Source organism: Pan troglodytes, chromosome 1 (genome assembly GCF_028858775.2).
Source record: "Pan troglodytes isolate AG18354 chromosome 1, NHGRI_mPanTro3-v2.0_pri, whole genome shotgun sequence".
NCBI classification, from domain to species: Eukaryota; Metazoa; Chordata; class Mammalia; order Primates; family Hominidae; genus Pan; species Pan troglodytes.
The window spans coordinates 39,019,708-39,044,320 of record NC_072398.2 but is presented as its reverse complement, the minus strand read 5'-3'; the positions used below and the strand labels follow the sequence as shown (position 1 = coordinate 39,044,320).

The 24,613-nt window shown below is 38.0% G+C and overlaps 1 protein-coding gene across 13 annotated transcripts in view; it reads left to right on the top strand.

Annotated features, from left to right (window-relative positions):
• SYT14 (synaptotagmin 14) overlaps positions 1-24,613 on the top strand; it is a 233,815-nt gene that overhangs the window by 136,731 nt on the left and 72,471 nt on the right. For all 13 annotated transcript variants that reach the window (XM_063790293.1, XM_063790310.1, XM_063790344.1 and 10 more), the window contains one exon: positions 19,080-19,351. In XM_063790293.1, the coding sequence (XP_063646363.1) occupies positions 19,080-19,351 (272 nt within the window). The remainder of the gene's footprint in view (positions 1-19,079; positions 19,352-24,613) is intronic.

The following is a 24,613-nucleotide window of genomic DNA, read 5'->3' as shown; positions in this document are numbered from 1 at the left end:
AGCTCAATTAGACCCCTGCCTTATCGCAAGGACAGAGAGCTTTCTGTATCCCAGGGTTCTTGCCTTAGTGTACTGGAAGAATCAGATTACATGTGGGCTTGGAGAATGAGTACAAGGTTTATTGAGCGCAAGTAGCTCTCAGCAGATGGGATAGCCAGAAGGGAGATGGTTTTCCCCTGGAGTCCGACCACTCAGTGACCCGGGCTCTCCTCTGACTGCCCCAGCCAAACTTGGCCTCATCCAGCCAAACTTGGCCTCATCCAGCCAGTCGATGGCCTGTGGGCGTGCCAGCTGACGTGTGCTCTTCCGCTGGTCTTCCGCTGGCATGCTCCCCTCGATGTCCTCTCGCTGTCCAGCTGTTTGTGTCTTCTGCTGATGTGTTCTTCTTGACGTCTAGCCGCTTGTGTGCCTGCCTGCTAGGGTCTCGAGGGTTTTTTTTTTTTTTGAGACAGAGTCTCTCTCTGTTGAGAAGTGCAATGGCACAATCTCAGCTCACTGCAACCTCCACCTCCTGGGTTCAAGTGATTCTCCTGCCTCAGCCTCCTGAGTAGCTGGGATTACAGGTGCGTGCCACCATGCCCGGCTAATTTTTGTATTTTTAGTAGAGACGGGGTTTCACCATGTTGGCCAGGATGGTCTCCAACTCCTGACCTCGTGATCCGCCTGCCTCGGCCTCCCAAAGTGCTGGAATTACAGGCATGAGCCACCGTGCCTGGCCGGTCTTGAGGATTTTTATAGGCACAGGATGGGGGCATGGCTGGCCAGGGTGGTCTTAGGAAATGCAACATTTGGGCGCAAAGACAGGAGTACCTGTCCTCACCTAGGTCTGTGGGCACAGGCCTGGGGGGGTAGAGCCCTTACCAGGGACCTGCCTTTCCCTTCCCAGCACTTCCCTGCCCTCCTTCCGTATCAATAGTTCCCTTGTATAGATTTTCTGTTACCAAAGGTATATCTTTGCTATTAATAGGGACTTAAATTTGTGTTAAATAGTACCTGCATGATGGGTGTATTTTTTAAATATTAAGTATTTTATATAATTTTCTTTCCCATAGGCTTATCCCTTAAGCAAACAACTTTAAACTTTTTGATGGCAGCATTCTATCTTACCGGTTTTATGTTGCCTCCAACTAACACAGATTTCCTACTTCATTTATCCATTGAGATATTACTCTGTAGACTTTGGGAGTAGTAAGAGCCATTTTCTCCACTTAGAATCTCAGACACAAGTAGGAGAGTTTTATTGAGATACTTGACTTAATTGAATCTTTGATGATAATTTTAGGTGATGATTAATATTGATTACTAGGTGGAACCCCAAAAAAGCTGAAATTTAAGGTGCTCTTACTAATATAGATGCCATGGTGTATACTCCTGAATGACTTGATATGAGCAGTATCAGATCAAAAAATTCACTCACAGTATATAATTCAAGAGTTTTACAACCATCACAATAATTTAATTTTAGAACATTCTCATCACGCAAAAAATAAATCTTGTACCCATGAGCAGTCACTCCCCAGCACCAGCATCTAAGTAACTACTACTCATCTACTTTCTGTCTCTTTATATTTGCCTGTTCCTCACCTTTCATATAAATGGAACAATACAAAAGGTGGCTGTATTAGTCCATTCTCACGATGCTATAAAGAAATACCCAAGACTAGGCTGTTTATAAAGAAAAGAGGTTTAATTGGCTCATGGTTCTGTACAGGAAGTATAGCAGCTTCTGCTTCTGGGGAGGCCTCAGCAAACTTAGAATCATGGCAGAAGAAAAATGGGGAGCCAGCGCTTCACATGGCTGGAGCAGGAGGAAGAGAGAGAGTGGGCAAGTGCTACACACGTTTGAACAGCCAAATCTCATGATAACTCACTCACTGTCACGAGAACAGCACCAAGGGGAATGTGCCAACTCATTCATGAGAACTCCACCCACATGAGTCAATCACCTCCCACCAGGTGCCTTCTCCAACAATGGGGATTACAATTCAACATGAGATTTGGGTGGGGACACAGCCAAACCATATCAGTGGCTTTTTGTTACTGGTTTCTTTCACTTAGCATAGTGTTTTGAAGGTTCTTCCTTATTGTAGAATTCTTTTTTATTGCTGTGTTAGGCCATCCTAGTGTTACCATAAGGAAATACCTGAGACTGGGTAATTTATAAAGAAATGAGGTTTAATTACCTTACAGTTCTGCAGTTCCAATAAGCATGATGCCAGCATCTTCTCGGCTTCTGGGGAGGCTTCAGGGAGCTTTTACCCATGGTGGAAGGCAAAGTGAGAACCAGCACTTCACATGGTGAAAGCAGGAGCAAGAGAGAGTCGGAGGGGGGGAGATGCCACACACTTAAAACAACCAGGTCTCAGGAGTACTCACTTACTGTGACAAAGACAGCCCCGAGCCGTGAGGGATCCACCCCATCACCCAAACGCTTGCCACCAGGCCCCACCTCCAACATTGGGGATTACATCTCAGCATGAGATTAGGTGGGGGCAAATAGCCAAACCATATCAATTGCCAAATAGTATTAAATTGTATAGATGTACCACATTTTGTTTATCAGTTCATTACTTGATGGTCACTTGGGTTCTTTCTACCTTTTGGCTACTATATGAGTAATGCTGATGTGAATATATGTACAAAAAATCATTGTGTGGATACATGTTTTTATCTCCTTTGAGTAAATACAAATGTACAAGTCAAATTGCTGGGTCATATTATAACTCTGTTTTTACAATTTTGATAACTGTTTTTTGAAATGATTGTACCATTGTACGTTTCTATCTGCAATTTATGAAAATTCCTGTTTTTTCATACCTACCGATACTTACTATTGTCTATATTCTTATCATAGATATTTTAATGGGGTATAAAGTGGTATCTGACTGTGATTTGGGGGAAATTTTTTTAAATAAAGAATTAAATACTGTGTTAAGTGCTATGGAAACTAGATGCAGAATGGTGCCACAAAGGAAGGGATTGTTAAACAGACCAGAAAAGGTTTTATACTAGAACTGAAGTCTTGGACATTGAAAACAAAGGATATCTCCATGTTGATGTTGGAAACAACATTATAGCAAACGCCACAGAAGCATAAAAATATGCATCTATTTCAGGGAACTGTAAATGGCCTGACAGGGTTGGTACAGTGATTTGATAATTGCATGTGGATCATGAAATCAGTTTAGTAGGTCTTGACAAACACTAAAAAAGTGATGTGCCATGACAAATATTTAGGAAAAACAAATTGTATTTCTTATAAAATATGGTTATTGCACGTACTAAGAATATTACTTAATGACTCTTTTCCCCCCATAATTTAAGACATATACTTTTAAAATGTATTTATGGTGTGGGTTCTGGTTCAAGAATTTGAAATTCACAGGTCTAGAGTGTACATTGAAGGACAAAAAAGTCATGAAAACATGTTACCCTAGTGTGGACTCTAGAAATATCAAGCATGTTAGAAAAAATTTTCATTGACCGTCTATGAATAATATGATATACATATGAATTTTTTTTTTTTTTTGAGACAGGGTCTTACTCTTTCGCCCAGGCTGGAGTGCACTGATGTTATCATGGCTCACTGTAGCATCGACTTCTCAGGCTCAAGGGATTCTCCCACCTCAGCTTCCCCAGTAACTGGGACTACAGGGTTATGTGCCACCGTGCCCGGCTATTTTTTTTTTTTTTTCAATCTTTTTGTAGAAATGAGTTTTCATCGTGTTTCCCAGGCTAGTCTTGGACACATGAGCTCAAGTGATCAGCCCGTCCTGGCCTCTAAGTGCTGGGATTATAGGTGTGAGCCTTTGCGCCCAGCATGTATGAATCCTTTAAAGCTATAGTATTGTAACAATTTTTTACTCATTGTTTTTTTTTAGCCTGAGTAGATGCCTTGTAAAACTATCTAGGTCAGTGTTTCTCAGCCTTTTTTCATTATTGCTCCCCTACAGAGATCATTTCAATTTAATTTAAATAAATCAATTAAATTAATTAATTTGAAAATAATCTCTATATAATAGGGTACTATGTTCACTATTTGTGGGATGGGTTCAATAGAAGCCCAAACCTCACCATCACACAATATAACAATTATATAACTATAATTGTTACCGTTATATCCATGTGACAAACCTGCACATGTACCCCCTAAGTCTTAAAAAAAAATTCTACCTAATGAGAAGATAAATACAAAGGAATAAGTTTTTTGTCAGGTAGGGTTGTGTTTTGGTAACCCATAAAACGTAATAGTGAAGATATTTTTGCCATCACTCCAAAAACCACTTGTAGCTCATTTGGGCGTGACATTGTCCGAGTTGAGAATGCATATCTAGCTTATTCCTATTTTGTTTAAAATTAGAGGACTTAGAATTTTTACCTCAGCCCATGAAGGAGTAGCTGCTAAAGGACTTGCTTTCCTGCCAGAAATAATTAGAACACTGGAAAAAAAAAATGTAAGAAAAAACTATTTTGAGTCATTGGACAGTAGGCAGGGCAGGGATATGATCCATGAGAGAAAGCAAACGAATGAGGAAATACCTGTGAAGACCCCAGCTTATTACTTAGAGAGAGTTTTGAGGCTGCAGTGCAAGGAGGGAAAACCAAAATGGAATCTGGCAGTCTCCAAAAATATCGATTGAAATTAACATTGTAATTTTGGACAATCTTCCTTTCAAAATTTAATAGGGAATTATTTATCAAGAGTCTTTTAGTTTCAGTATAGTTGAACAAAGTAAAAAGAAATTCTGGTCTTTGTTGATATTGAGTTGTCCTCATAGTATTTTAAAGGTGATAAAATACATATTGTTAAATTTAATTCTAGATTTATCTAGTTTGGTTTTGTGAAGTTTTCTGAGGAATACCAATTATCTTTTTAATTTTGTCCTCAAAAATTGCTGCATTATTTAGGATAATTCAGTGAATTTAAAGCAATGGATTTGAAATATCTACTCTGTATATTTTAAACCAGATCAGCCTTTTAGCAGGAACACTTGTCATTTCATTTAATTGTTTAGGCAATTTTGTGAATAAAACACCCTCCAGTGTCCCCTAAAAGAAATCTGAAGTCATTTTCAGAATCATAATTTAGAGTCATAATATCATGTAGTCAGATTAGAAGGAAATTTTTAAAATAATTGTTTTCTTGGCTTTTTTCTAACAGCCTGGTATTTCTGTGACATGTTTCAGTTGGAAGAGTTTTATAACTTTGAATAGTCACACCTCTTGATATCATGTACTCTTTATTTTCTTAATGTTACAACAGAAAATATAGTGTGAGTTCATGACATGGGAACCCAGAGGTTTCACTGCCCTGCCAGTCATGGTTGGGTCACATTGAATACCTCTGCAACAATTATTTTGCCCTTTATTCAACAAACTGTTTAAAAATTGTGATGTAGCAACTGCATTTCAAGCAAGGTACAAAGATAAGAGACAGTTCCTGCTCTTTCAGGAAGCTCACATTAACATCTAAACGGAGATAGAAAAGTTAATGTTAAATGTTAACATAGTGCAATACATTGTAAATGATGGAAGCAACGTGTGCTGTAGAAATAAGTACTTAGGACCACTTAACCCAACATGCATGCATAGATGGATGTGTTTGGGGAGAGCATGGTTATGTTTGGGGATGGGGTGACAAATGCAACTGGGAAGGATAGGAGAGAGTGAATCTTTGAAATTCTTCAAAGAGGTAACAACTAAGCTGATTCTTGCAGGATAATATGTGAACTTACCCAAGTAAAAAGGAGGAAGTGAAGGATATCACAGGCCAAGGGAAGGGCATGTACCAAAGACAGCATAAAAGACCATAGCGCATTGAGGAAATTGCCAGTGTACGGCTGTGACTGGATTGAGGGGTATAAGTATTCTGAGAAGGAGAGGCTGAGAGATAAAGCTGGAGCAGGAGCTGGATGTCTGAGACTTTTCTTAGTGCATGCTAAAAAACATTTAGGATATTGTCTTGAAAGTAATGTGTATACCTTTAAAGAGTATAGAACCGGCTCTGAAGAACTATAATACTATATGATACGAACAAAACATTTTGTCCCTGGAACCTGAGCAAGACTAAGTCTGCTTCCGGGTATAGTTAGGGATGTTCAGGCATACCTGAGAGATACTGCAGGTGCAGTTCCAAACTGTTGCAATAAAGTAAATTTTGCAATAAAGCAAGTAACACGATATTTTTGGTTTCCTAGTACATATAAGTGTTATGTTTATATAATACTCTAGTATATTAAGTGTGTACTAGTATTATGCCAAAAACAATTTACATACCTTAATTAATACTTCATTGCTAGAAAAATGAGCACATGCTGTTGGGAAAATGGCACTAGTAGACTTGCTTGATGTAGGGTTGCCACAGACCTTCAGTGTAACTGCTGTATCTTTGAAGCACAATAAAGCAAAGCACAATAAAACATGATATGTCTGTGGTTTTTAATGTGATACAGAATAAACACAGTTGGAGAGAGAAAACTATAGCCTCAGCCTCACAAGCATCATGAACTACCCAACTACCTAGTATCCAAAGCACTTCACAAAACAGAATAAACAATATCATAGTAATCCTACAATCATAATAGCACTATAGTTTGTAGGAAGTTTGAATTAAAACCTGACAAGCATATGATAGTGAAACATCTAGACAGTCTTGATTAAAGATGAATATGATTAAGCATAGGAATTAGATTCATTTGGAAAAAAGTCATGCTGAGCTCAGTTGTGGAAATTCCTCGATGCTATTTGTAGAGAGAAAAGTTAACGTTAAATGTTAAGATTTTCAGTTTCTATTTGACAGCAGCAGGAATTCAGTTTAAGGAGCAAAGCAAAGCAGTTGAGTAAATGTAGTTGTTAGAATATTTAAAAGTGTTTTCCATCTAAGAAAGAGTTAAACTTGGAATATGTGGGGTTAAATTTTAGAAATCATGATATTTGGTGCATATTTGAGTTTTAAGTTGTATTGGAAATGTAAATGTTTTCAAGCCATAGAGCCATTCTAGGTGACATCAGTCTTCCAGTCTTTCTCCTCCCAAGTCCATACATCGAGCCAAACCATTGGCAGCTAGGAAATAATGGAGACCAACCCTTATTCTAAGCAAAGTTGAGAACCAAAGAGACTACTAGGAATTCTATCCACCGAGGTTTTCCTTTTCTATTATCTTTCAGGGCCACCTCTGAAAGGTACTAGAATACCAGAACATTTCGCTTCTGTTGGTGTTGGTATATCACTAGATATAATTTTTCTACTCAGTTAGCTAGTCATGATGTATTCCCCGTGAGACTATGAGTGTAGATAAGCAAGAGAAAACAGGCATAACTATAAGACCTACCTATCTCTTAGAGCCTACTTAGCCTGATAATTATCATCCAATATATGCCAACTTTTGTTAAAGTTGGTTTGCAGCTGGACATCCTCAACTTTATAGCTAGGAGATCACATGTCATCTGTTTCATACTGGACAGGTTGGACCACATTGCTAACTGGTGTTCCTTGGTCTTCCAGATAGCCTCTGTTTGATACTAATAGTAGACCGAGAGCTGTTTCTCAAAACAGAAATGCTTTTCACTTTACTTGCTGATGTGAGTATGGTCTTGCTTTACAGCTCTAAGGGTCAAGAAATGAGAGGCAGTGAATTGATTTTTCACTAGAGAAATAGATGTACTGAATAAGATTGTACTGGTAGAAAGTTGGTAGCTATACGTGCAGTCTGGTTTGAGTAATGGGTTATTTCTTTTCTTTTTTTTTTCTTTTTTTGAGACGGATTTTCACTCAGTCACCCAAGCTGGAGTGCAGTGGCATGATCTCTCCTGACTGCAGCCTCCACCTCCCAGGTTCAAGAAATCCTCCCACTTCACCCTCCCAAGTAGTTGGGATTGTAAGCATGTGCCACCATGCCCAACTAATTTTTGGGTTTTTTTGTATTTTTAGTAGAGATAGGGCCTCACTATCTTGGCCAGGCTGGTCTCAAACTCCTAACCTCAAGTGGTCCACCCACCTCGGCCTCCCAGAGAGCTGGGATTACAGGCGTGAGCCACCATGCCCAGCCAAGTAATGGATTATTTCAAACCATCAGGAAAATAAACTAATTAAAGATTAGACTTTCAAGGCATGACACAAAAATAATCTGAACTTTGTTTTCTAATAAAAATATATCTGAAGGTGCAAAAGAAGATTATATATTTATTTTATAACAGAGTCATGCTCTGTGGCTCAGGTTGGAGTGTAGTGGCACAATCATAGCTCACTGCAGCCTCAATCTCCTGGGCTCAAACGATCGTCTTTTAGTAGCTGCAGTTACAGGTGTGTGCCACAATGCTCAGCTAATTTTCAATTTTTTTTTTTTTGAGACAGGGTCTCACTGTGTTGCCCAGGCTGGAGTGCAGTGGTGTGATCATGGCTCACTGCTACCTTGACTTCCTGGGCTCAAGTGATCCTCCCACCTCAGCCTCCTGAGTAGCTGGGACCATAGACACACGTCACCACCTCTGGCTAATTTTGTATTTTTTGTAGAGATGAACTTTCGCCACGTTGCCCAGGCTTAGTCTCGAACTCCTGGGCACAAGCTGTCAGTCCACCTTGGCCTCCCAAAGTTCTGGAATTACAAGTGTGAGCCATTGCACCTGGCCAAATTTTTAATTTTTTGTAGAGACGGAGTCTCACTATGTTGCCCAGGCTGGTCTGGAACTCTTGGTCCCAAGCAATCCTCCCACCTTGGCCTCTTAAAATGTTGGGATTATAGACGTGAGTCACCATGCCTGGCCTAGAAGATAATTTTTAAAAATCTATAGGCCTCCACTGCAATTTTACCTTCAGGGCTTCCCAATGATATTTTTTAGCGCCATTACTTACAGCAGACATTTTAGCGCCACTTGGTTTGCTGGGTCTCAAAGGTCAGGCGTAGAGCTTCCTCTACTGTATCCTCAGTCATCTGGAGAGACTTACCTTGCTCTGCATGATACTCAAAGCTATTAGCTTTTTAGTTTACCTTATAAATGGATAAGAGCTATATATTAAAATATAGAATGTGCTGATTTCAAAGTGTAAAGAGGCCAACAAAGCTTTTTGTCTCCTTATTAGGAAACAGACAAGGAATATAAATTCTCTTTGACTTTGGGAGGAATATTCTTATCATATCCCTGGATCCTTGGGAACATTATTGACATGGCAAGCCCATGTATTTTTGTAGGATTTAGTTCTCGATTCTGTCTCACCTGTGTATCTTACCAAGGCACTTCATCTCTCAACTCTTCTACTCTCCTGGTCATAATAGCTTGCTGTCATCAGAGCAAGCTTGATCCTTCAAGGAAAAGTAATATGGAATATTGAGGCAGGCCAAGGTTTCTGCAGAGCAGATCATGGCATAGAACAAGAATTCTTTGTTTCCTTAAAGCAGGTCAGTAAATGTATTCCTGTCCTTGCCAGGTGAAGACAACCTGTTAACTTTTATTCTTTCTGGATAAATATAAAGGAAAAGAGCATTTGTAGGTTAAAGCTACATATCAGATACCAAAGCTGTCTTAATTTGCTCAATAAGAAGACTCCATCTGGAGCGACAACTGCAGTTGAAGTCATCTTCTAATTAAGTTTATGATAATCTGCCATCATTTTTCAAGCCTACTAATTTTTGCAGTAGCCAAACTAGTGAAAGCATTTGTCAAACCTGCAATTCTCTAATCTCCGATGGTAGTCTAGTCTCTGCCTTTCTTTTGAGATGCCGTGTTACTGGAGAAAGGAAGCTCTGTTGGTTTTCAGCTGTCCTTTCCTGTACCATGCAGGCACTGCCTAGAATGCCAAAGTTTGGATTCCACCAATTGCTAAGAATATACATTCTAATTATAAACCCAAGAACTGGAAAAATAACAACAATGTCATTTCTTAGCATTATCCTTAGGTATTTGATGTTACCTGATGCTATTATATGTGAGATTTTTAAAATTTTTGCTTTCTAATTGATCATTGAGTGTAGAAATTCATTTTTTAAAATATTGATCACATAGCCAGTGAATTTGCTAAATTTACCAACTCTTAATAGATTATCTCTAAATTATTTTGGGTTTTCTACATCACAATCATCATCTGAGACTAATGACTGTTATTTTTCTCTTTCCAATCATTTTACATCTTCTTTTTCTCCCCTTATTGCCCTGGCTAGGACCTTTAATACATTGTTGACTATAAGTGATGATAACAGTCATCCTTGTCATTCCTGATCTCAGAGGTAAAACTTTCAACATTTCACCATTAAATACGATGTTTGCTTTAGGACTTTCATGGATACCTTTTAGGAGATAAAGGAAATTTCTTTCTATTCCTAGTGCACTGAGAGATTTTATCATGAATGGATAATGAATTTTATCAAATGCTTTTAGTAAGTCTTTTACAATTATCATATTACTTTTTATATTTGTTCTTTCAGTGCAATAAATTAGATTGATTAGTTCTTAAATGTTACATCTTAAATGTTAAATGTTACATGTATAGGATAACTGCATTCCAAGTTGATTGTGATATGGTACCCTGTTTACATAACTCTGGGTTAGATTTGCTAAAATTTTGTATAGATTTTTTGTATCTATGTTCACGGGAGAGACTGGTTTATACTTTTTCTTTCTTGTAAGATACTTTTCAGGTCCTGATGTCAAGGTTATTATGGCCTCATAAAATAAGTAGTCCCTCTTTTTTGTATCACCTGAAAAATTTTGTGTAAAATTGTTATTTTTTCCCTTCTTTAAATAATAAATTCACCGGTGAAGCTCTCTCTGGGCCTGGAATTTTCTTTATTGGGGAGGTTTTAAAATAAGGATTCAATTTCTGTAATAGATAAAAGATTATATAATTTCCTGTTTCTTCATGGGTTCATTTTGACAGATTGTGGAGTTATTTTATAGAGGTATCCTATCTGTTTTATTAGAGATATTCCTCACTGCATTTTATCAGGTGGGGTACAATTTTGAATTTGTCCTGTTTCTCATAATGTTCACTTTGATCTCTAGTTTAAGCTGGTATCTACCAGGCTTCTCCACTGTAAAGTTACCCTTCGTAATTAAAAAAGTATTTTGTGGGAAGATACTGTGTAACTACGTACATATCCCATTCCTCAAAAAATTTTTCACTTATTCATATATTTATTTATATCTATATGGACTCATAGTTTTCTCATTTCTTCAATGAGCAATAATCAGTTACTATATTTATTTTGAGCTCAGATGGTTAGTGGTCAGTGGGAGCACTGTCAAGCTGATTTATTTGTCCTTTTGACATATCCCCATCAGTCTTTGAACATCTCCTCACTTTCAATACACAGACTTTTCTAGGCTCATCATGTACTTTACCTGGTCTCACTCTGGAATTAGCCATTTCTTTTTAAAGAATCCTGGTTCCTATTAGTGGATAATAGATTTAGAAGCCAAGACCCAGGCGCTCAGTGGACTCACTGCTGTTGAGGTGGTGGTGGTCACAAATCTCCTCAGTGAGCAAAGCTAGAATATTTATGTGTGGGTGTATGTGCAAATATATGCACACATATATGCACATTTGCACTAATAACTTCTATCTATGTATTTTTAAACTATGAGTTTATGTGGATTGTCCAATTCCAATCCAACACCACAGAATTTGTTTTAGTTTTTTCTTTTTTCATATTTGTAACTCCCTTTTCCATCAGTAAGAAACCTGGCTGCCATTAACCTTAAATGTATTTATTATTTGATCAGTCTGCACACATGTTCTCCCATCTCCCTGCACACATGCCCCCTTCACTCTGTTTGAGTTTGGATATCTCATGTTGCCTTTCCCACTTGTGGGTGTCCTCATGACCGGCTGAGCATGGGCTCTGATACCCGAGGTCGGCTTGCCCCACATTGGGTGCCCTCATCGTCCTATCTAGGCCCTGACTTCCTGCTTGAGTTTTAGTACCATGGTCCAGGACTCCTCCTTACTCCACATAGTTGCCCTCTTCACCCCACTTCGCCACACTCCAGGCCACCCTCACACTGGACACCCCGCCCATGCTGCTTAGGCTCTAGTTTCCTGATAGGCCACCTGTCTGTGCAGATGCACACCTTACCCTGCTCGTGCTCTGATATACTTCACCAGATACTCCTGTGTGTGGCACCCTCCTCACCCTCCTGGGTTTTCATAGCCCACCCCAGTCACCTGGCTCTATAGCCCTCATACTTCTCATTCTCTGACTGCACATTAGGTTGCTCTCCTTCCTCAATGCGAACACACTCCTTATCTTGTTTGGGCTCTGTTGCCCCAGGCCAGGCTGCCCTCCCATGGGGAGCTTCCTTATCCTGCCAAGGCTCTGACTCCCCTCACTGGGCCTTTCTTACCTGCTTGGGCTTCAGCATGCTCTGTAGGACTGCCCCCATGTATGTGTGATGTCTTTACCCTACTTTACACCTCAGTCTGGTCACTTTCTGAATTGAAAACCCTTCTCACCTACCCTTGGGTTCTGACACTGCATGTTTGATTGACTCCACTCCCTGGTATGGACATGGACACCCTTCTGTCATCTCACTGGGGCCCAGGCCCTGAGATACTACACGGGGCTGGACATCTTCCCACTTGGGCTCTAATGTGGCTCTGCACCTCTGTGGTTTCCTTTGCCACCATCAGTGCAGCCCTCTGCCTTCCTCTGCCCCACTCAGTGGCTTTAGGGCTGAAATTTTCAGAAAGAGAAGAACAAAGGGGAAATTTCTGTCTTTTTAATGCCTGTGGGATTTGAAATGATGTCCTCTTTTTATTCCTGGTATTAATACTTTATGTAATCTGTTTTTTTCTGGACTCGTCTCTTCTAGTAGTTTATCAATTTTATTAGTGTTTTCAATGAATTTTATTTTGATGCTTTCTGTTATATGCTTGGTTTTTTATTTAATTTCTGCTCTTTATTATTTCATCCCTCTACTTTCTTTGGATTTAATTTGCTGTTTTTGTTAACTTTTTTTTTACAATGAGTTTTTTTTTTAATTATACTTTAAGTTCTGGGATACATGTGCAGAACATGCAGGTTTGTTACATAGGTATACATGTGCCATGGTGGTTTGCTGCACTGATCAGCCGGTCATCTACATTAGGTATTTCTCCTAATGCTATCCCTCCCCTAGCCTCCCACTTGCCGACAGGCCCTGGTGTGTGATGTTCCCCTCCCTGTGCCCATATGTTCTCATTGTTCAATTCCCACTTATGAGTGAGAACATGCGGTGTTTGGTTTTCTGTTCCTGTGTTAGTTTGCTGAGAATGATGGTTTCAAAGGATTATAAATCATTCTACTATGAAGGCACATGTACACGTATGTTTATTGCAGCACTATTCACGATAGCAAAGACTTGGAACCAACCCAAATGCCCATCAATGTTAGACTGGATAAAGAAAATGTGGCACATATATACCATGGAATACTATGCAGCCATAAAAAAGAATGAGTTCATGTCCTTTGCATGGACATGGATGAAGCTGGAAACCATCATTCTTATTTTTGTTAACTTCTTGAAGTGGATTCTTAGACCATTGTTTTTCAGCCTCCCACCTCCCCCCAATATTTTATGCTCAGACCTATAAATTTCCTTCTAAGCACAGATTAGCCACATTCTACAAGTAGTTGTGTAGATCATTTTCATTATCATTCTCTTCAGGATTTTTATTTTTTATTTTTTTATTATACTTTAAGTTCTGGGATACATGTGCAGAACATGCAGGTTTGTTACATAGATATACATGTGCCATGGTGGTTTGCTGCAACCATCAACCCATCATCTACATTAGGTATTTCTTCTAATGCTATCACTCCCCTAGCCCTCCATCCCCCAACATGCCCCAGCATGTGATGTTCCCATCTCTGTGTCCCTGTGTTCTCATTGTTCAATTCCCACTTATGAGTGAGAACATGTGGTGTTTGGTTTTCTGTTCCTGTGTTAGTTTGCTGAGAATAATGGTTTCCAGCTTCATCCATGTCCCTGCAAAGGACATGAACTCATCCTTTTCTATGGCTGCATAGTATTCCATGGTGTATTTGTGCCACATTTTCTTTATCCAGTCTGTCATTGATGGGCATTTGGGTTGGTTCCAAGTCTTTGCTATTGTGAATAGTGCTGCAATAAACATGCATATGCATGTGTCTTTATAGTAGAATGATTTATAATCCTTTGCCTATATACCCAGTAATGGGATTGCTGGGTCAAATGGTATTTCTGGTTCTAGATCCTTGAGGGATCGCCACACTGTCTTCCACAGTGGTTGAACTAATTTACACTCCCACCAACAGTGTAAAAACATTCCTATTTTTCCACAACCTCTCCAGTATCTGTTGTTTTCTGACTTTTTAATGATTGATATCTTCAGGATATTTCTAATTTGTATTGTGATTTCTTCTTTGATCCATGGATTATTTTGAAGTATATTTTAATCTCTAGTTATTTTCGTTTAGATTTCTATACATTTTCTAGCTATATTTTTGTTTCTGATTTCTAGTTTAATTCTGTAATGGTCATGTTACCAGTGGATGTCTTGACTATGAGTCGTCCAGATTCTTGGTGTTTTGAACAAAGAATTGGACAAAATGCATGAACAAAGCAACGAAAAAATAAAGCAATGAACGCATAGATTTGTGCTAGCATAGATTTAAGCATAGTGAAACGAAAGTACACCCCACAGAGCAGCCCAAGAGCACTGGCTACAGAATTTTCTGGGGTTTAAATACCCTCTAGTGGTTTCCCATTGGTTACTTGGCTACATCCTATGTAATGAAGGACGGGCCTGTGACCAGTCTGATTGGTTGGAGGAGGCGACCAATCAGAGGCTGAAGTGAAGTTACAGCGTTACACATGAAGACTTGGCTGGTCACCAGTCTGATTGTGGGAGGAGACCAATCAGAGGTTCTTCCCATTTTTCATCTGCCACACAGTGCAAAGGGAGTAGCCTCTGATCCTTTTGTTACTTGGGTGTGGAGAGGTGGGGTTTTACTTTTGATTCAGTTCTAGGAAGTCAGCATGGCCTTAGGTTTCCTGCCTTCGGACTTTATTCTCCTGCCTCATTTAGAAAACATCCTCTTCATGCTTCCAATTTGTGAAATGTATTGAGACTTAATTGCTCAGCATATAATCAATTTTGGCAGATTTCCACAGGCACTTGAAAAAAAAAAGAATTCTGCAGTTGTTGAATATACATCATTTTTTTTTTTAGAGCTGTGGTTCTCACCACTGTTTTAAAAGTTAAGAACCACAGGTCATATTCCGTGTGTGCACACATGCTGTTTTTTCTATGGTAAGAAAATACTTCATCTTGTTTTGTAGGTGCTATGCAATATGCAGATGGTAAATTAAAATGCTTAAAATATATCCATGCCTAAATCCTTTTATAGATATATCATTTATATAAAAATCGGGGTATGAAATTAGGTAATAAAGCAAGAACTAAAGTAATGGGAGGGCATCATCACGTGGTGTTTGATAGTTCCACTAGAAATTTCTTCTTAAGGTTGATGTTTACAGTGTAATTTAACAATAATAATATAAATTTTGTTACTTTATAAAATTATTTAAAATTTTTTCTTATATCAATTACATTTAAGCCAACTCTTAGTACACTATGTAGAATAAAAACAGATTGCAAACATTTAAAAAGGAGGGATCTTCATAACTATATTTTTTAATGAAATTTTTATTCCACCTACATTTGTGTGTTCTACACTTTAAAAAATAAAGTGAAAAGTAAAGATAAAAGGGTGGTATTACTATTTTCAAAACTTGGAGGATATGGTGTGGCTAAAATAAATTTTATATATTCACAGCTTTAATGTTGTTTCTCTCAAATCCAGAAAACAGTAGTGAAGTCTACCCATTGAGCCCACTTAACATCTTTAAATATCACAAACCCATTTTGTGTAACTTGTGCCTTGCTCTCTGGAGCAAGAGTTACGCTAAATCTGAACTAGCGCCAGATGCCTGGAGCTCAGCTGTTAAAATACACTTAGTTGGCCCACAGCTAGGCAAGGACCTAATATAAAAAAGCAAACCAAAGGAAATAAGGTGTAACATCATTACCAAACCGAAATTATACTGTGCTGGCATATCAAAAGGAACCTCAGAAAAGGATTATTATATTGAGGAAAAATATAACCACAGGCAGAAAAAAAATACTCTGATCAAGAAAACAGGCCTGGCGCAGTGCCCTATGCCTGTAATCCCAACAGCTTGGGATGCCGAGGCAGGCGGATTACTTGAGCCCAGGAATTCAGGATCAGCCTGGGCAACATGGCAAGACCCTGTCTCTACAAACAGTTTTTAAAATTAGCCAGGCATGGTGGCTCATGCCTATAGTTCCAGCTACTTGGGAGGCTGAGGAGGGAGGATCACTTGAGCCTGGGAGGTCAAGACTGTAGTGAGCCATGTTCACTGGATCATGAACTGGATCATGTTCATTTTGTACCAACATTCTTTCTCTTTCATCCTCCCTCCTGGATCCTACATTGTTCAGGCATCTACTCTTTTCCGTATAGATATGAAGAGTGAAGCTGGCCCCATCCCCAGCTTCAAATTTTGATGGCTTCTGATTAATTTAAGCCAATTATGGTCATCCCATTTCTTCTACCAATGATGGATTTAGGAATAGACATGTGACCCAGGTCTGTGCATTAAGATCTGTGAGGCAATATGCTCAAGACTTCTAGGAAAGATCACCACTCTTCTAAGAAAAAAGGTAAAGGAGTAGATGGTGTGCTGACTCCCAAAACCACTTACATTGGAAAATTTTTAATTGACTTCGTGTTGCAGTATTTAGGTATTACCCTTTAATTCAGTGGCTAATCAAATATGTACTTTTAAAGGGGCAGAGGATGTCAGTTTAATGATTAATAAACTATATCCATTGAGAATGTATTTGGAAACAGTAGAAAATCCAACTATTATAGTTTTTTTTTCTTTTTCTTTAACAAATAGGGATTTGTCTCAGGCGTCAAGTTTGGAGGTAGGTATTTAGTGATGTTTCAGATACCCGGGCTTTTCATTTTCCTGCTTCTGCCTTCCTAGCTTTCATTCTCGTACTTGTCACTGTATGGTCACAAGGTAGCTGCTGCTACTCCTCCAAGAGGGAAGCAGGGGAAAGGCAAAGGGACAAAGGGGCATGCCAGTAGAGTCTACCTGCTTTTATCAGGAAAACAAAACTTTCCTGGAAGGTTCACTCTGAAATCTGCTTAGATCTCATTGGCCACTCCTAATCAGAATGCTGCTTAGGAGAAAAAGAGGTTATGGATGGAGTCAAGTCAGTCTGCCAGCGGTGGCAGCCACACATACTTACCTACCACATAAATGGATCAAGCCAATTAACTGCCTAAAACCACTTGTCTCTTTACTATTCTGGAATTCTGTGGGTTTTTTGGCTATGACTTGCAACATGTCTAATCTGTCTTCTTGAATTTAGCTTCAACTTTATTAATTTAGCCACTTTTTTACTTTTTGCTTATGTTATAAACTAAAGTTAGTACAGCCGGCCCTCCATGTCTGTAGGTTCTGCATCTGTGAATTCAACCAACCTCAGATGGAAAATATTTGAAAAAATGTATGGTTTCATCTGTACCAAACATATACAGACTTTTTCTTATTATTTCCCACACAATATAGTATTACAACATTTACATGGCATTCACATTGTGTTAGACATTGTAAGTAACATAGAGATGATTTAAAGTATATGGGAGGATGTACTTAGGTTATATGTAAATACTACACCATTTTATAACAGGTACTTGAGCATTTTTGCATTTTGGTATTTGAGAGGGAATGGTGGGGTTAGAACCAGCTCCCCGCATATACTGAGAGATGACTCTGTGGTTAGACTATTAGACTCACTAGGTAAGACATTTAGTTTTTCTTTTTTTTTTTCAAAATTGGGGCCTCTGAGCAAATATGTAAATTTGTGCTACATTTGTGCAAATTATCATTTTTCATTTGAACCAAGCATTTTGGTAATTTTTAAAGGAAGCTTATAGTTCTTATGTAACTTTTTATCTTAGGAAGAACAGAGGAACTATTGAATATTTGAACTGAACTCCATAACAATGATAATACAAACTACTGTTTCAGGGTCCCTTTTGAGAAAAGAGATGCACAGTTCATTAAAAGAAAAAAAAAGATCAGTGTTTAAATTTAATGTTTAGTACTGCATTCAGGATTTATCTACAAAGACTTAGCTGTTCTTAAATTATGTACTGGACTCTGTTTCCTTATTTCCCTCCTGCCCCCAACTCTGTCCTTGTTCGCAGATATGTTTATTCTCAATCACCGAGGTAAATCATTGAGGTATAAATTAAAAGGATAATTTAAGAGTGAAAGAAAATGTGGTTTCATGTTAACTGCTAGAGGTAGAGATGTCTACTATAGACAAGATGGAGTCATAATTTATAAAGAATACAGACACAGATGTAGAGTGGGATAGAGTGCCCTTATAATGGAGAAGAGACAGAACACAGCCTCCAGTCTTTGCTGATTGATGGATGTTCGCAAACAGGGAATGGGCCTGATTCACAGTGCACCTCATTCTAGGATTCTGGATCCAGGACAGATGTAGAAAAACATTTCTGACACTGCTAGCTGAATGCTAGTTTAAGTTCATCTCAGTAACTGAAGAATGTAGGTGAGTTCTTGTTGAACATAGGTGAAGAACAAGCAGAGGTGTTATGTTTGTTTTTCCAACCATATTTGTATCGCTTTGACCCTAGGGTGGCCACAGATCACGGGGTAATAGATGAAGTATGTATACATCAGGATTGTTTTGAGAGAGACAAATAAGCTGTTTAACTAATACTTATCACTCCCTAATTTTTATGATACATAACAGGATCTTTCTTCGTATATGACTTTTATTTTTCCTAATCTTATTATGCAGGAGGCAAGGAGTGGGAAACCAGATCATTTTATTTGTGCCTCTGAACTAGGGAAAAAGAGAAGTCATTAGTAAATCTAATAGTTATGTTGCCATCAATTTTTTGATCCAGTTTTCAAAAGTTATTTACAATTATTGTAGACTATACTGTGTGTTGAGGCTAATTGGAAACAGTGACCAGATTCTTAATCATTATCAGGAAACTGCATTCAGAGAATGAGAAGAACACCCCCGCTGGATGAATTGCAGCCACCACCATATCAGGATGACAGTGGTTCTCCCCATCTGTCATGTACACCCTCAGAAATTGGGGACAGTAAATGTGAATTTTCCCACTGCAGCAACAGTCCAAGATGCTCATATAACAAGTGCCCAAGTGAAGGAAGCACAGGTCATGAAATAGAAAGTTTTCATAATAAAGGATATGAAGAAGATGTTCCAAGTGACAGCACTGCAGTCCTGAGCCCTGAAGTAAGTAAAAGCACATAGAAGTTTGAAAATGAATGTTATTTGGAGGATAATAATCCTGTGCTTCTCCTCTTGGTAAGAAGAATTGATTTTATCACTTATTCCTTTGTAACTTATAGTACCAGTATCCATCCTTAATCTAATCTTTATCCAACAAACTTATCAGGAATGTCCCAACTAGTCTTCAGCTGCCCCCACTCCCCAACCCCAAGCCCCACCACCAAAAGAAGATGGGTACCTAAAGATGTTTTTTTTTAAATACTTTGTATAAAACATTCTGGAATAATTTACCTGTTTATTTCGTCTTGAGGTTACTATTTGTATTATTTTTATTTTATTTTGGATTTTTTTACTATTGGGAGGTTACTCAATGTTTCACAAGTCTTTCAAAATAATCTTATTGTATTTTCATATCATAGAAAATGCAAGGGATAAATGATGATCAGCTTTACTAATGAAATTTGAATCCATGGCTTCATGCGTTCAGAGTGGCTGGTTGGTTGAGCTTTAAGTTTACTTACTGTTTTGGAGCAAAAATGTGAAAATTACAACAAAAATAATTTTGTGGCAGTTTTGAAGTATCAGTATATTCTAAAAAGAATTTGTTTTAATGTTTCTGTCATAATGAAAACTATATAAAGACAATCTAGAGTTTTTATAAGTTAGTATTTAGATTTACTTTCAAGTGTTTTTGTTTTTGTTTTGAGACAGTCTCTCTCTGTCACTCAGAACAGAGTGCAGTGGCACAGTCACAGCTCACTGCAGCTTCCTCCCACCTCAGCTTCCCAAGTAACTGATACTACAGGTGTGCACCACCACACCCACAAATTTTTTAATTTTATTGTAGAGACAGGCTCTCACTATGTTGCCCAGGCTGGTCTCAAATTCCTGGGCTCAAGCAATCTTCCTGCTTCAGCCTCCCAAAGTGCTGGGTTTGCAGGCATGAGCCACTGCACCCAGCCTACTTAAAAGTTTTAGATTGCAAGTTTTTACTGTTTTTGTTCCAGACAACATTCAGTAATACTGAAATATGTCCGTATTCTTACCAGATGAATTTTCAGATCTGCTGCCAAAATTAAATAATAGGTGTAGTTTCCTAATACCCAGAACAATTAAGCTATGGATAGAATTTCCTTAATTTTAGGTTTTTCTTCTATAATTGTTAAAAATACTTTGTATCTGTTATTGCTTTTTTTAGTATTTCTAGTATTACAGTATCTGACCGAGAAGAAAATTGTACACTGATATTTTAAGTTTAATATATCATTATTTTATGATTTTTCATGATGAATGTTTCTTTGTGTTCCATTACCTAAACAAATTTGAGACAGCTGTTTTGTAGCTTTGTAAACTACATATATAGCTCACAAGTTAACAGTGAAGCCTGGATTGTGGGATTAATAAACAACAACAATAATACCTATCACCACTTGTGTCAGGAATTTTGCTATGAGCTTTATGTAGTCTGCTCATTTAATTCTAACAACCACATCTTTAGGAAGTTATTATTTCCATTTTATAAATGAAAACATTAAGAGTCAGAGAGCTAAACAATTTGACCAAGTAGAAGCAGCTCTTAAATAGTGAAACTATAGTTCCAACCCAGGTCTGTCTGACTGCCAAAACAGTGCTCTTAACAACTATATTATATTGCCTTTTTTGATCCAAAATGTTGTGTGAGAAATTACTTTGATTCAGTGGTACCCTCCAAACATTACCAGGCAAACTCTGTCAGAGGAGTAAAGGACCAAAGTAAGATGCTCAAATTATTGTGTGTGCATGCGTGTGTGTGAGAGAGAGAGAGTGTGTGTTTTAATCCATTTCACATACAAAGCAAGAAGCAAGAGGAGCTGGATGAAATCAGAAATCCATTAACACACCTGGGGATAAGCTGTAAGTGAGTATCGGTAGCAAGACCACACTCTGTGAGTCCTGTTTTATGCAGTGCCCATACATCCTGTCTCACTGTCTCTTTTCCATCAGCATTCCTATTTATGATGTAACAAGGACCAGAGTTGAGATTTGAACAAGGGTATCAAGAGCCAACAGCACACACTTGTTTGTTTTGTGGAAGAGATATAGTTATACTCCTGGCCACCACTGAAGCTTGTCAACCTACTAGGCAGCTGTAGGTTTTATCTGCATTTCTTAAGTAGAGCACATGGGTGACAGAGCTGTCAGCCCAGAGGCTACATGATCGTGGCTTGTGCATTTCATCCCTTTCTATAGGTAACACTCATTTGATCCGTCACATTTTCTATTTAATCTTTCTTTGGCATATGTTATAAGTTATTAACTATTTATATTTAATATCTTATGAATTCTGCCTATGTCTCACAAGCTGCTTCTTTACTCACTATCTATAGTTATCACACACTGTGAGTTTTGTCCGTATTTCAGAAGCTGCTAACTTGCTATCTGTAACCACTTCTTTGGAATTTCTTCCATCCTGCTTATTTTTGTGTCTTCTGTAGTAGCATTGAATGTACTCAAACAATATAGCAAGTGCACATTACAGAAATATTTAGATGTGAATGCCGATAGCCTATGCTAATATAAAATTAACTTTTGTGTTTTTTCAAGTTTATTTTGCATCCTTGTAATAGATATTATGTGTCAGATAGAAAATTCTCACTTTTCTCTTGGTTTAATCCAGGCTGTAGCTATCTTAGAGCCTATCTACATACATGATTAAACTGAGAGAGGAGAGAAGGTTCAGAAGAATTCCATGGGAAGGAGTTTATAAACGCTGTTGATGACCTATTGCTATCTAAATAAAGATTTTTTAAAACTGGTCCCATACCTTGAAAGGAAGGATTGTTTGCTTATTGCCTGTTTTCAGAATGCAGATAATGTCTTTTATCTGTCAGTGTTCCACCCTTTCAACATTGGGTTTCATAAGAGTTGTTGGAATTTTGAAAAAAAAGAAAAAACAATCAGGGAGGCACCAAGAGAAGTAAAATTCAAAAATAGCTATCTAGGACCTGATAAACATTTTTATTGCCTGAAAATCTTAGCTGTCGTGATGCTATTTTAGAAAATATTTAATTGAAATACCAAAGCCATATAATTAATAATCTTTAATTACCAATTATAAAGTAGTATACATTAACACATTTTGCTCTAAACCATAAATTTTTTAACAGAATAAGAATATGTTTTGATTTTCTTATACTACATTAAAAACTGAATTCTCTTATGGGAATTTATTTCTTCTCCCCAAGTACTGTTCTTCTGTTGTTTCTTTTCCTGCATACATTATACCAACTAGCATATAAGATTTATAAGATCAAGGACTAACTGGGCATGGTGGCTCACACCTTTAATCCCAGCACTTTGGGAAGCCAAGGCAGGAGGGTTCCTTGAGCCCAAGCGTTTGAGACCAGCCTGGGCAACATAGACTTTTGTCTCTACTAAAAATCAAAAAATTTAGCCAGGTGTGGTCGTGTATGCCTGTGATTCCAGCTACTCAGGAGGCTGAGGCAGGAGGATCACTTGAGCATGGGAGGCCAAGGCTGCAGTGAGCCATGATTGTGCCATTGCATTCCAGCCTGGTTAACAAAGCAAGACCCTGTGTCAAAAAAAAAAAAAAAAAAAAATTAAGGACTCATGTCTTTTTGGTTCTCTCTGCAGAAAGAAGCACTCTCCCGACCTAAAATAGGGGTTGGCACATAGTAGATACAGTAGTTACGGTACATGTTAAGCTGCTACGACAAAAAGACCCCTAGCCCCCACCAAATACAATGGCTAAAGAACACAGAAACTTAATTCTCTTTTGTTTAACAACAGTGCAGGGTGAGCAGGGGGCTTTGCTCTATGAGATTATTCAGGAACCCAGTTCCTTCTCTTCTGTTTCTCTGCCTTCCCCTAGGGTATTGTCCTAGTCCACATGGTCTGAGCTGACCCACACATCCTGTCTGTATATCTGCTTGTGAGAAGAGTGAGACAGAGAGTAGAGAGCAAGTAATTTCTTATATAAACCTGATCTGAATGTTTCACACATAAATTATTTTTGCCTCCCATTGGCCAAAGCTGAGTCATGTAGTCGTATGAGCTATACTAGAGGCACTGAAGTATAGTCTCTTGTGGACGGTGTTTTTTTTTTTTTTTTTTTTAAGCAAATTCTCACCCTGTCACTGAGGCTGGAGTCCACTGGCATGATCTTGGCTCACTGCGACCTCTGTCTCCCTGGCTCAAGCGATTCTCCTGCCTCACCTACCTGAGTAGCTGGGACTACAGGCACCTGCCACGCATGCCCAGTTAATTTTTGTATTTTTAGTAGAGATGGCCATGTTAGTAGAGATTCACCATGTTGGCCAGGTTGGTCTCAAACTCCTGACCTCAAGTGATCTGCCTGCCTCAGCTCCCCAAATCTTGTGGGTAGTATTTCTAGCTAACACTCAGGAAGGTTTTGTTTTGTTTTATTTTGTTTCGTAAATGGAAAAAGAGAAGACTGAGATTCAGTAGTATTCACTGCCACTCAAAATTTAGAAAATTTTAGAAATTTATTAAATTGGCCCACATTTTGAAATGAGAATTATTTAAGATTTATTAAAATACTTGAAGAGGCAAAATGGTATAGTTGAAAGGTCAGAGACGTAGGTTTTACATTGTTGGTAACTAGCTAAAACCCCTATTACATTCTAGATAGATAGACTGGCAGGAATTTGAGACAATTACAGGAAAAATGGTTATAATTTCTTTTAATTTCATAATTAAAATCTACCGTTTCAGCCTTTCTTGAACTTTTAAAATGTGTGTTCTGCCATTTTCAATAGTCATTAATGTTAGAAAATAATATGTTTTTAATTGTGTTTAGAAATTGAAGTAAATACAGTCTATGTTATGGAAAGTAAATATTTGACCGCTAATATTTTGAGACCTTTATTTATACTTTCATATTTCACATTTCCATTGATTTTTAAGTCTAAATATCTTTATATTTTATTACAGTTGGGGGTGTTTTAGAACAGTCTCTGAAAACGGAACCAAATTTTTCCATAGCGTTATACTTTTATTTATGTTCTCTTTCTCTGCAGCCTGATACTGTGCTGTCAATGGCATTGTAAATGAAATTGAAAGTAAAATGTAGTAGTTTTCTACAAAGGGAGCAGATATACCCACTAAAGGATATATTTTAAATTCTCATTTATAAAAACATACATCACACTTTCTCAGAATTGTAATGGTGACTATTAAATTCTAAACGTGTCTTTATTATCATAAGTTTTGAATTTAACTTACTGCCTATACTAATCTCGCTCT